Source organism: Rhea pennata, chromosome 6 (genome assembly GCF_028389875.1).
Source record: "Rhea pennata isolate bPtePen1 chromosome 6, bPtePen1.pri, whole genome shotgun sequence".
In the NCBI taxonomy this organism is placed as follows: Eukaryota; Metazoa; Chordata; class Aves; order Rheiformes; family Rheidae; genus Rhea; species Rhea pennata.
In genome coordinates, this window is record NC_084668.1 from 19,154,014 (window position 1) to 19,167,871 (window position 13,858).

Sequence of the window (13,858 nt, forward strand, 5' to 3'; positions counted from 1 at the left end):
TGATCGACTGATACTTAAAAAATGTGAATGGCTCTCTTACTTCTCAAAGAATGCAGCTCTTCAAATGCTTTATGTAGACAGATTGCAGTACAAATCAAAGCTTTTAAACTTTAGATTTATAAGACTCCAAGTTCTGTATTTCACTCTTAAAAAGTAGAAAACTGTATTTACCCCTACAATGCACAAATAAGCGTTTTATTCTAGAGAGCTGACATGGAACTAGCAAGGACTGGGCATAGAAGAGCAGAATGAACAATAAGGCTGTTGCTGCTCTTAATCCTGCTTACAGGGAATTGATGGTTTATGCATTCACCATTCTCATCAGCTTAATTCCTCTATTGCCAGCTCAAAGAATTAATAAATAGTTTGAGGTAGACCCTCACTGAAATCAACAGACTGGCTTAAAATCAGGAGATACACATGTCCTTGTTGGATGAAGTTGGGCATGATGAATGTTTTTCTCAGATCAGACATTTAAAGCCTGGCTGGCATTTGATAGTGACAGTGTGAGGGGTTTTGTTTATTTGCTTTTTTTTTTATTTTGTTTTGTTTTGTTTGGATTTAGTACTTGAAGGCTCCCATATTATAAGGATAAAGTTTGGAGAAAATCTGACATTGGTGTAACTGTGTTCCAGAGACAGTTTGATATAGAGATCACTGCTGGAGTTTTGGTGAAAATTTGGGAATATATATATATATATGTATATATATATACACACACACACACACACACACACTAGGTGTAGTACCAATAACCCTCCTTAAAAAGAAAAAAAGTTGCTAAAATTAGAATGAGGTCAAAGATAAAGAATATATATATATTTGCCTATGTGCATTAGCAATCTGAATATTTTTAATGATATAGGAAAACTAGTGTAGCTTGGTTATGCAACTGTTTACTGGGCTGCAGTTAATGTATGTTTGGTTCTTCAAGAATTACCTGTGTCCTTAACAGTATTCACCTCAAAGAAGATCCCTTTAAGTCAGTGTGAAATTATACACAAAATTAAGTTCATTTATGAATCCTTGTGGCTTATAGCTCAGGAACTGAGGAAGCCAGCAAATATAAAAATAGCAATGTAGATGCCTTGCAATCCTGCTCCTAGGGAGAGGGCTGCCATGGCACTATGTCCACCTGTTTAAAGTGCAAGGTTTATTAACATTTGGTAAACTAAATGTGTATAGGAGCAAAAATCTTTCCAAAAAACAGTAATCTTTTGCCTTTTTGTTGAAGGGCATCTAGACTCCAAGGACAAGTAACCAGCTTGCCATTTTACTGAGTATGTTGTTAGATAAATAAACATGTATTCATACAGCGTGTTAAGATGCTCTTAGAAAATGTGACTACCATATAGTTAGGTAATTTTACTTTTCACTACTTTCTCTATTTTATATCTGTGATTGTTACTCAATCCAGTAATAAAAAAGAACTCGTTCCAAGATTCAGAAAGCTGTCTTAAATTACACAGCTGTTTAAACATCTCTTACTTAATGCCTCAAGGTAAACTTTTGTTCTTTCAGATTATTCCAGCATATGGGAAAATCAAAGTTTGAGGTCTTCTGTTGGCACAGAAAAAGAACATATGCTATTCTTATGTACTTCACTTACTGACTGTGGCTTTTATTTCCCATCATGTATATTTTTACTCCCTAAAAGAAAAGCGGATACAATATTTAAAGTTGGCATTTAGACCACTATGCTAATTGGTCAGAGGCTTCTGACACCTTAAATTATGATGTTGGAACTTCAGTATTCACAACATCTGGCCCATGCTCTGACTCTGTTGTAGGTCAAAAATTTTATTTCTCCTAGCAGATGTTCCTGCTCTCATTCTCTTGAATTTTGGGGTCCAGAAGAAAAGTATAAATGTAAATTGAAAATTAGTGACAGGGATAATGGACTACCATCTGTCTTGCTTTCCTGTGAATAACATCTTTGTAACATAGTGTGTGGTAGCATGAGTAATTATTACAAATGTTTCTGCCTTCCTAGAACCTGGAATATTAAGAAGCATCTAAAATTATGGAAGTAAGAGTAATGCAAGCCTAAATTTACTGAGTTTAGGATTTCCTGCCAGTCAGTCAGGGCAGAAAACTTTCCTGAGCGTTTTATGACTCCTTTTATAGAATCACATTATAAATCACAAAAATAGAGCAGAAATCATATTTTTCTATTCATTTTAAGCGTTAAAATACTGCAAGGTATTCTAAAACACTGCTAAATAAATTTAATTTAGAAAAACATAAGCATGAAAACAGGAAGTAGTGTATGTTAATACATAGTGTGAAAGTGATGGTGAAATACCTTGTCACAATTATAGAACTCAGCAGTATTTTTCTTAAGTTCTAATTAGAACAGACAAATTGAATGGCTGTTTTTAAGCAACTTGCATATTTAATAATCAGTGCTCTCCAATTTGCAAAAGTTTTCCCCTGTGACATTTCAGGAATTAATACACTATTTTATGTGAATTCTTTTAAGTTGCATAACTATGTTCTTTTCTGAAATTAAACCATTATTCTTATCATATAAAAATTCTAATCCTGACTTACTTTTGTTGTAACTATTTGGTTAGATTAATATGCTAGTTTTTCTGTCATGTTCTCTTTATTTCACTGTAGTGTTGAAGAAAATCTCCAATTTCTATTCTTATTTTGATCTTTCTTTTTTCCTAAATCAGAGTGAAAACTGAAATATTTACATTTTTAAGAGTTACATTTGGTAATAAGATTTCTAGTAATAAATTTTGAAGTGTTCTGTTCCAGTACTTCTAACCAAATTGAAATCTCTCTAGCTAAGCTACCAGGATGCAGCACAAGAGGCTAAAAACTGTTTTGTCCCATAGGAGATTTGCTTAGTGGAACATGAAATGTTGGTTTTCGTGAAAACCCACCTCTTCCTTGAGCAAGTGTTTCAGCTGGAAGTTCATGATCAGATTTAGACAGGGGTTCTATATTGCTTGGCTGTGACAGAAAGCTGGATACTAGAGGTTTTGGGCCACGGCAAAGGTACTCTTGCAAGTCTCCTGTTTTCTTTGGACCAGATTCTGCAAAGTGCTCTGCATTTCCTAATTGTGGCTGAGGATCTACTCGGACTGCAAGTGTGTGTACCAAAGATGTGAGAGGGCATGCCATGATTTTTTGAAGTACCTAAGCAGACGATGTGCCTAGCTTGGGACTTTCTGACTGTCTACATCTCCAAGTATCTTGAAAATATGGTCTTCATCACTATGCAGTTTAGGTTGGTTTTTACCAGAACTAGTGTTTTTTACATTCTAATTTCTCAGTCATATAAGAGACTATTTGCCATGGAAATAAATGCACACTTGAGACAAGGTGTTCACTGTGGGCAGTTGGACTCTACACTTACTCCTGGGAATTTGTTAGGGCAGTAGGAGATAGCTGGCTCATAGATTTAGTACTTCTTTCTGCAGCTTGTTATGGTGTTCAGAGCTAGGAGCTGTTCCTGCCTTGTCTGTGTCAGGGAGAGAGTAAGAGTGAAGGTAAATGGGGTCTTCAATGCATGGGGTTTGCGTGCTGCCCTGCTGCCCCACAACGTCAGCGTGTGCGCCATGGCCTTTAGCCATGCACGGGTATAATGTTGGCATTAAGTAAAAATACGCTTCATGTGACATTTGCTTGTTTCTTAATCCTGTTTTTCTTTCTTTTTCTTTCTTTCTTCCTTTTTTTTTTTTTTTTTTTTTTTTTTGCCTCTGCTAGCAAAATTTTGTTGGTCACAAGCCTTATTGTTTGTTTATATAACACTGACGTATGCTTAAACACTTCTCATCTTGAGATATTTTTAAAACTTCTACAAAATACTTTCCTTGCTAAATCGCCACTGGATTTTTTTGACAATGTACTTACTGAAGCATTTGTTTTATCCACATCAATGTTGAATTGATCAATACTGAGTTTTTAAATCATCTTGGTTACCAATACAACTATTTTTTTTATAGCAGCCCACTTCTGCACTGTGTTTTGTAGTTGTTATCACAGTGAGGACATGCTTAAAACACAATAAATTTATGCATATTAGAAATCTTTTATTTGGCGGGAAGTACTCTAGTAGACAGATATTGCCAAAAATTAGCAGCTCCTCAAATTGCTACAAAGACTTTGTAAAAGCAGGACATTTTCAAAAGTGATATTTTAAAAATCATAAGCTTTGATTGGCATAGAAATTTTGTTTTCCAAAAATCAAGACCATATTTTACATTTTCTAAATTACATTCTCCAGTTCCTAGCTGCACATTATAAAAGATCTATCTTTTGAGAATGTGTTATTCTAAATAAGTCTTTAATTAAAATTCCATGCTTAGATATGTTTCATATGTGTACAATACGAAATATGTATTGCTCTTTAATTTTAACAGCTAGTGCACTGAATGTTGGTTTATTTATAGAAGTTACTGTTAGTATTCTGTAATAATGATTTTTTTTTAGCAGGTCAGGTTGTTTCCCCACAATCTGCTCCAGCCTGCATTGAAAACAAAAATGATGTGAGCAGAGAAAACAGCACTGTTGACTTCAGCAAGGTAAGTGTTCACTTACTGCAAAGACAGCTTCCTGGCTATAAAATAGATCTTTTAAATTAAATAAAATGAATCTGTGTGAATCAGGAAAAGCTGTGAAATGGCAATTATGCTTCAGTATTAATTTTCATTAATTTCTACGTAACAGAAAATAATTTTTCATTTTCCCAATAAATTACTAGTAACAAGAAATCACAGTGCAAGAACTTAGATACGCATTTCATTGCATAACAGTATACTAGGTATACAAGTGTAGGGGGAGCTTTTACAAATGAATAGAAAATTATCAAAATAGGAAAGTAATTTAGACTTCTCATAATCCAGGTTTACCTCTCAGATTTATACTTTTTGTAGAAGTACATGGATGAATGCGATCTGTGCTTTTTATAAGCTGATCTCATGGATTCCAGATGTCTCAAACAGAATGTGTTTCTGTAAACCTATAACTTAATTCTTCTGGCAAGGCAAGTTATTTCAGTACACTTCACAAAAGATGTTAGCTGTTCAGTGGTGGAGATTGTAATGACACTTCAGCGTTAGATAGCAAAGAAAAGCAAACAGCTTCTCAGCTTTAATGTAATGGAAGATCCTAATTTAAGGAGTCTGTGTATACCTAAAACAGACTGTCACATTAGATACAGGCAACAGACCGGACAGGAATAGATGACTTCAGCTGACACTTCAATACAGCAAAGGTTGAATAAGTGAAAAAAAGGTGGTTTAAACCAAGATTCTGAAGAACAGTTCTTTGAGTCTGTTGAATCTCAGTGTTAACTGAGCTAGCAGTAGAGTTATGTGATTGCTCCATCTGGTGCCAGACTCACTTCCTAGCAGCAGTAGCAGCAGTTGAATTCTTGAGTGAGCATGCTAGGAGGAGGAATGCTATATGGCCAAAATAAAGATAGAGAAAAGATCTTTTTGTCAGAGGTGGCAGTGACATGTTAAAAATTTCATGCTAATCCTTTAAAATAGTCTAAATGAAGAATATAGAATATAACGCTTTTGAAAAGTAAGTGTATGTGTTTTCTGTTATTTATCTTAAAAGTGTTAATGAAAACATTTATTGTGTTCTAATATTAACATTTTTGTAAAGAATATCAAATATAAATAAAGCTGTCTATTCAAAGTTAAACTCTGTGGAGATGAAGCTATTAACAACCCAAAGGGAATAACATGACTTTCAGCAGTGCTTTTCATGCATGTTTCCACAATTGATTTGAGTCTTTAGTCTGTCAAATTCCAAGTCCGTTTTCTAGCAGCACAGTTTTTGCATTAAACAAGAATGGAGGTTGTACCTTCCCCTTGATCCCTGTGATTCTTCCCCTACTAGTTCTCTAGCACTGTGGTTCTGTGGATCAAAAGAGCTTCCTCCTGTTTTAAGTGATATGATAGGTGATCAAAATGTCATCTTTTGCCTATCCTTCAGTTCCTCAGCAGTGTTAGATAGCAACAAGAATTTTAAGAATATGAAAAAAACAACTTCTGTCTGCAGGAATGAAGAAGGAATAAAGAATTCTAATCAAAGTACATTTTCTGACTGAATGTCTTTAAATAGATTTGTTTATCCTCTTGAAGATGCATATGTAAAGTACAATATCTCCTTGAAATGTGCTATTACAGTAACTCCCAATGGTTCTAATTGGAATTATATGCACAGACTGAGAAGAAAGTAGAGCAATGTACTAATTTTCTCTCAAGTGTTGTGATTTCTTGCTCTAGTTTTGTTCCACATATTAATTTCATTTATCTTTTACAAAAAAGCACCTTCGACCAGCTCTCTTATTCTCTCCTTGCTGAACTATTTCCCTTGGGCTACTTCTAATATTCCAGATTTTGGAGTTGATTCAAAAAGCTGACTTAATCTGTGTACAGTGCTGAGACTATGTTGATTGTATTTGTATCTATTTATGAATAACGTGAGATTCAGCACTAAAAGCTGTGTCTTGAATGTTATTTCAGTAGCATAAAGAAGGAGACAAAGTTTCTTATGTTTGTACTTGTAAATGTGTCACTCTTCTTCCTCTGAGGACACCACTAGGACTTCATATTCCCAGGACAATATAGAGGTGGTTTAAATGGTCTGTCATCACTTTGTCTTGTGCCTGAATAGGGTGAGGTGACAGTTTAAGATTTGTGCCTGGCTGGTCCCTGCTTCTTATACTAGAGGCTGAAGTGATTCCCTGCTGTCCTAAGATACAAAATACACACAGAGACGGCACCCCTGTCCCTTCTTATGGCAACGCTCTGTGCCTTGCCTGGCACAGTGTTTCTGAATCCAAGCTCTGTCCCATACCAAAAACATTTTACTTTTTCCAAATTTCATGTGAAATAGTTAACTTTTTCTTTGAATACTGGATGGCTCTTATAAATAAATTAGATTAATACATGCTTTCCCAAGAAGTGCTGTTGAGTAGTCAATTTATATTTCTGCTCTAGGGGAGGAACCCTCCCCCCAACCCCCCCCACACACATGCTTTTCAGTCCTCATGGTGCCCTGGAGAGGAATGGAATAAACACTGGTGATTTGCTTTTATATCTGACTTGAGCGTAATGGAACTCTTTAAGTTCTAAGTCCTGGATGTGGCTCAGGTTAGGGCACAGATTAAAGTGCAAATTAGGGCTATCTAACTAAAAAGTCCTTCTGTGGTTTGTTAGATTAGCTGAAGCATTTAAAGAATATAGCTTCTCTCTTGGCCTCGAACTCACTCCAGTGCCACCTTTGCATCCTGCTTATCTGCTTTCATTAGGTAGCGAGAGCGAAACATAGGATTTGGGAGAAGTTTGATGCTTCTTTGTCACCTACTTTGCTTTGAATTAAAGCTCTGTTCACAACCTACAAGACCTTGGAATCTCAAGCTATACAAGAAATACATCTAGGGATACTTTTCAGTGGACTCCTGTCCACTGATGATTTCTCTCAGATGTAAATCTTGACCCTGTGATCTGTGTAGTCGTGGAACATTACAGCTGTAGCATGTGGTACATGAGACCACCTTAAATCACATTAAATCATTCATAAGGCAAAAACACTGTAGAATGCACATTTGAGTTGCTCTGTGCCTGAAAGATTGTTTTTTTTTCCTGTCAACTGTAAATGATCTAATACTCCAAAATTAGGTGCAAAGTAAATCTGTCTATAAACTTGGGTTTTGTGTTTAACCCTGAAGAACTATTTTGTAATTTGGGTGAGGAAGACAAGAATTTATCTCACTAGTGTCTTTGTTTGAAAAAGTACCTGGAGTCCAGCTTTCCAGGTTGATTTGATGATTCTGTAACTTAGTGAAGTATTGGTCATTATTCTAGAGATTGGATTAAGATAACGTTAGACATCTCCTTGTGATCTCAGAGCAATAAGATTTCATAACGCAGTCAACTGTGTTATATCTGAATTCTGATTTAGTGCCAGAGCCATTTGCAAGAAAACAATTTTCTAAATATTACCAAAAACTAGTACTGACAGATGGCTGTAAGATAGACATTAAAATGGTCCACTTTAACAGTTTATATTGGATTTGGTTGCTGTTGTTGTGTTTAGATTAATAAAAGAAAAGCAAATGACAAAAATCATGCATTTTGAAATGTAGACAATACTGGTGCATAATGAAACCAAACATACATTATATACTCTATTACTCCATGTCAATCTTTATCATAGAGTAAACTGTAGACTGATACTGAGGAAATAATACAAATAAACACATTATTGCTAGGTAAATAGCTAGAGTTTATATAGCAAGGCTATGAAGAAGCTGTTTGTCCATCCTTCTTCTCAGCTGTCAGCTCCACTACCTTATAGCTTCAGGTCTTATTCTACTTTGCTCTTTCAATTTTTGCTTGAGACAGTTGTGGTCATATTTTATATTCTGTTATTTTCAGTAGATGGGAAAGTACCTTCCACCAAATCTGACAATCAAATACTTTTGATTTTGGGTAGTAGCAGGAAAATTATAGGTAGTGAAGGCTGTTCTCATTATAATGTTGCATCTATGAACAGTAAATTCATGTTTTCCATGATTGTTAATTATGGAAAAATGAGTGATTTTGTCTTCTTAAATAGTGGATTAATGTTAGAAAAAAGTATTAATATGTTCCTATCAAAATTTTGATTGTGATTTGCAATCTTTATAAATTAATTCTGCGATACTTCAACTATATTTCCAAAGCATGATTAGCCAAATGCTGAAAGACTGGTTGCTATGTTATTCAGAAACACTTAAAAATATGCAGCCAACTAGAATAGTAGGAACTATAATATTAAAATAACTAAGGGCACAACCAGTAACCAGAAAAATAATTTCCGCAAGCTAAGTAGACTTTGTTTTCCGTCAGCTAGCTTTTAGGGTAACTTAGCATACTTTTCCAGGTTGATCTACACTTTATGAAAAAGATACCACCTGGAGCTGAAGCATCAAACATTTTAGTTGGAGAACTGGAGTTCTTGGACCGTGCGGTTGTTGCATTTGTGAGGTTGTCTCCTGCAGTACTGCTCACAGGCCTAGCTGAAGTTCCAATTCCAACAAGGTACTGTTAGATTTACTTCTGTCCATGTTTTTCTAAACTGTGTTCCTTGTGGAGAAAGGGTGGTGTGGCCTTCAATTTTATCATTTGTTGAGTTGTGAATTTGCTTCTTCATGAGAGGGACATCTCTCTGCTCAGCCTTCAAGTGATCTATAGGTGTATTTAGGAACAAGCCGTCTGTGTGTGAAGGTAATCATTCTTCTTGGAAGTAAACATGATAGCTTGCCACTTTTATAAGTTACAACACAGAATATATCTTACACACATTGGTAATACTTCAGATGAAATACAGTGAGGCTGAAGTAACAGTCAGAAAAGAGGTAGAATATTTCACCTGGCTGGAACTGAAACTACTTTTGTGATCTGGAAGAAAAAACGATGAAGGAACTAAGTAAAAGGAAAAAGCAAACTGTGATTTGGTTGACAAAGGATTGAATAGATGAAGAACAAGATATAAATATCACAATACTGTAAAACTTTTTTGTGAGATACTTGAGCAGAAATGAATGTGACTTTGGATCCTAAATTCTTGTTTGTTGAAACTTTATTGAAATATTTTGATTTTGAGAGGAGTTTATCAGGAGTGGATTTTATGTCCAAAACAGACTTTGTAGCCAAAGAGAAAGGTTGTTTTCAGAATAACAATATGCCCGTGATTACAGCATTCAGGTAGATCTGCAGATATGTTGTTTCCTGCTGGTATTAATTTAGATCAAGAACCCAACCCTATTCTCCCATCTCTGAGTTTTTTTCTGTATGTTCATATGTTTGCCTACATATTCTTTCTCTCTTTCCCTTCTCTCTTTCAGCTTTTATAATTGTAGAATTCCAGAAGGACTGGAAGAACTGTACCATAGTACAGTTTTTACGGCACTCAGCTAAGAAATGGAAAGCCAAAATTCAAATTCTTGCTTCTAATCATATAAACAATCTAAAGTCTGCTTTAAGTCTAAGTTTTCACTAGAGATTATGTAGAATATTTGTCTTATAGGTTCTTCTAGTCCAGCTTTTAAATAAGTCTGCACCATGCATAGATGCTTTCAGCTATCTATTATTTACCGTATTTTTATTTGACATTTATTTACAGGTTTTTGTTTATTCTTCTTGGACCATTGGGAAAAGGGCAACAGTACCATGAGATTGGAAGATCAATTGCAACACTAATGACAGATGAGGTATTTCTGTATTTGTGACTTGATTTTAGTCATTTTGTACTGACTGAAGAAGTGTAATAGAAAATCTCCAGTACAGAATCTGCCAACTGAAAATTAGCTAATCTTTCTGAAGGAACCCTACAGAAGGGAATGTTCATTGCATAATTTTGTAACTGCTGAGATAATGCTGCTGTAAGGAGATACAAAATGAGAGATATGATTCACATGCAAGGAGCAGATACCTTTACTGAGAGGTTTCCATTTTACGCAGTTATGTTCCAGAGGAATTAACTTCATTCTAAACTGTAAAATATTTAGGACTTTTGACCCTCCCCAAGTGTGTTTTTGCATGGCAGATACTTTACCAGAAACCAGTTAGTTGAAGCTGTGATTGTTTCTTTTCTTTTTTCTTTTCTTTTCTTTAAGTGGGAAATACATAAGCTGCATTCCATGTAAGAGAAAATTACATACGAGTGTTGTTTCCCTATCTGTTTTTCCATCCCACATACATACACTTCTCTTCTTTAATTGCAGGTATTCCATGATGTTGCTTATAAAGCAAAAGACCGCAATGACTTGGTTTCTGGAATTGATGAGTTTCTTGACCAGGTTACAGTTCTCCCCCCTGGAGAATGGGACCCAACAATTCGAATAGAACCGCCTAAAAATGTTCCCTCTCAGGTATGTACATGATAAAATTCAGGTACTTCTAAAGGTTTTGATGAGTTTTTCCTGTGTAAAATTAAATTATATTATTTCTCACTTATTGCACAGTGATAACAGTCCTTTGTAGTTCAGTAGCAGGTGTCTCTTGAACGGAGACCGATAGTTATATCTGAAGGGGTAAAAAGTCATAAGCATCTCTGGTTACTTTGTGAAACAACTGTTGTTTGCTTTTTTTCTAAGCTTATTGCTACATTTTAGTTTGCTGAAATTAAAAAAAACACTCCAATGTGCATGTCCATGAGTGCTTACTTTCCTACAATGCACAATTTTCATCAGAAGATAATTCAAAAAAGCACAGAGATTACAAGTTTTTTTTTAAACATATAGTATTACGTGATTGTGTCTAAATATTTAGCATGGGATATTACAGAACTCTAATTTATTCACTCATCTCTTCAATTGTTATTTAATCTTCTGTTCTTTGATTATGCTTGTAGTACATTTTGAATTTTCTCTTCATTTTGGTTAGAAAGTACCCGTAAAACATGAGATTTGATATTTTTTAGTTCTTTTGGGTAGATGATCCTGCTTATGCTAGCTTACCAGTGAAGTCAAAATGCGGTGCCCACTTAAGAGCAAGAATTGATTGAACGTACCTGGCTTGCTGCTCTTTTGAAATATTTTCTTATATAGAATTTTCTTTGATCAGTTCTTTAAATGTCTTTGAACAAAGTTCTACTCTTCCCTGTAGCGGAGCTCCTCTACTGCTTATGAAAAAAAATGTGTTGATGAAGCTTGCAATACAATGTAAATATGTAGTCTTTCAACTCTCAGATCCTGGATCCAGTGTATTAAATCTTGGCACTTAAATGTACATTGGCATGTAAATTTTTCCATGAGTTCAGAAAGTTGGGAAAATGAAAGAGACTTGGAGAGGTGCCATGTATAAGATTTAGTGTTTAGTTTATCTCTGTGATTTTAGTTTATTATTCAGAGCGGTGGAGATACCTGTGTGTTTAAAAGAGATATATTAATTATACACTTATGTGTCTAAATTTGTGTCTGTTAAAAATGTAAATTTATATATAGTATTAATGTATGCATACGTGTTATAACTTATGACTTTATTATACAATTTGTATTGGAGGTATAAAATAAAATCATCAGAAACTTTAAACTTGAATAACATGTGAAAATGCATCCTCAGTAACTATTAGTTACATAGCTTCAGTAATATGGAGCTCAGCACCTGTCTTGTATGGGTAGATAAATATGTGATTATTCTGCAATGATTGCATCTATATTAGTACATTAGTTCACATCAGGAGTGTGTGCTGGAAGCAGATTTTCTAATCCTGTAGTGTATGAGCTAATCACTTTGGATGAACCCAGATTGGAAGATGTGCTCCAGGAGAGCTCCTAATGGGTTGAACCCAATGTGACGTTCATTCCGCAGGACTAAACTAGAGCTAGTCAGAAGCTGAAGACAAATACGAAGCTGGGATGTGTATAGGGTGGACATCAGGTCCATAGGGTGTAGACAGTACCAGCTGTTTCACTCTACTGGTCTACTCCTACTGAACTGACCTACTTCCCAGTGTGAACAGAGCAATCAAGGTGCATGCTGTGGTGGCCATGGTGCTGTCAGTACTCCATCTAATGAGCTTCAAGTAGCTTGTGTAGGTCAAACCATTTTCACTGAGGGCAGTGTTGCTCAAACTTCAGAAGCACTGTAAATCACTGAGAAACAGTTAAATGCCATTCCCTATTCTTTCATTTGAGTAGCTTTTCCTCGATCTTTTCACCTCTTTCTTTTTGAAGATAGTAAACTACATTCAAATAGCAGTCCTGGCAGAAAAAGAAAAAGTGGAACTATAATTTTGTTAATGCATTTTTCACTCACTTCATGAATTGGAAGTAGAAGGATACTGCACAAAAGGAAAATAGTTATCACTTGCCCGTTTCCTTTGTGAAAATTGTATTTTGATGGTTAAAGATCGTGACCAGTATTTTTTTCTTCTATTAGGAGAAGCGTAAGATCCCAGGAGTGCCAAATGGGACTGCAGCTCATGGAGATCCAGAACAACCTGGCGGACACTCTGGACCAGAATTGCAACGCACTGGAAAGTTAGTGAAAACTTGTTTTATATACAAAATCTTAAGTGTTCTAAGTGGTGTGCTTTAAGGAATTAAAATCATCTAGTTCTTTCTCAAATGATATATGGTATATACCTTGTATGGGGTTCTTTCAAGTATTATTCCTGATTTGTATACCTGGTAGTTTAAAAAAGGCAATACTCAATAATTTACAGAGAGGGGGGAGAAAGAAAGATTTATGTTTTTACATTGCATTTATTGAATGCTCCTTTCTCTATTGTTTGTAAAGGTCAGAGCTCTGGTAGACTTGATTCATGTCTCTTGTTTCTGTACAGCATGAAAGAAAAGTTGTGAATAGTTTTTTTTTCCCCATATACTATAAAAGCTTACAACTGTTCTATTGTTGAAACTTCTGGATTACGAAGCGCTGGCATTTCTTTTTTGCCTCATTAAGCCACAATATGTCCTGGAACATAAGGCTACTGTTAACATAGTGACTACAATACGCATACATCTGAAAGCAGAATATGGCCCAAGGAATATATATGCTCTGTCTTCCAATATGGTGTGTTGTTCTAAGCGCATCAGCTGCCAATGGTCACCTTAGTGCAGTATCGTCATGCTGGTAGCCATGTGCTAGATATTTCCTTTTATTTGCTGCATCTTGATATTTAAATATCATTCCTACCTGCGTAAGGCTAAAGATTAGACTGCAATGTTGGTATATACAGAACAGTAGGGGGGGGAGGTGATGGCAATGTGGCTTTAAGCCATTCTTTATCCTCACTGATAAGCCTGGTATTGTCAACTTGAAGGATCATTCTAATATTTAGGAGGTGGTAGCACTTCATCTTTCTCATACCCCAATGACATCTGATCCTTTGGGTG

The 13,858-nt window shown here is 35.4% G+C and overlaps 1 protein-coding gene across 2 annotated transcripts in view; it reads left to right on the forward strand.

Annotated features, from left to right (window-relative positions):
- Window positions 1-13,858, forward strand: part of SLC4A10 (solute carrier family 4 member 10) — a 121,148-nt gene that overhangs the window by 70,547 nt on the left and 36,743 nt on the right. The window contains exons 7-11 of one of the 2 annotated variants that reach the window (XM_062579218.1): window positions 4,447-4,538; window positions 8,899-9,056; window positions 10,141-10,228; window positions 10,742-10,888; window positions 12,900-13,000. In XM_062579218.1, coding sequence (XP_062435202.1) covers window positions 4,447-4,538; window positions 8,899-9,056; window positions 10,141-10,228; window positions 10,742-10,888; window positions 12,900-13,000 — 586 coding nt within the window. The remainder of the gene's footprint in view (window positions 1-4,446; window positions 4,539-8,898; window positions 9,057-10,140; window positions 10,229-10,741; window positions 10,889-12,899; window positions 13,001-13,858) is intronic. The other variant, XM_062579219.1, reaches the window with a different exon arrangement.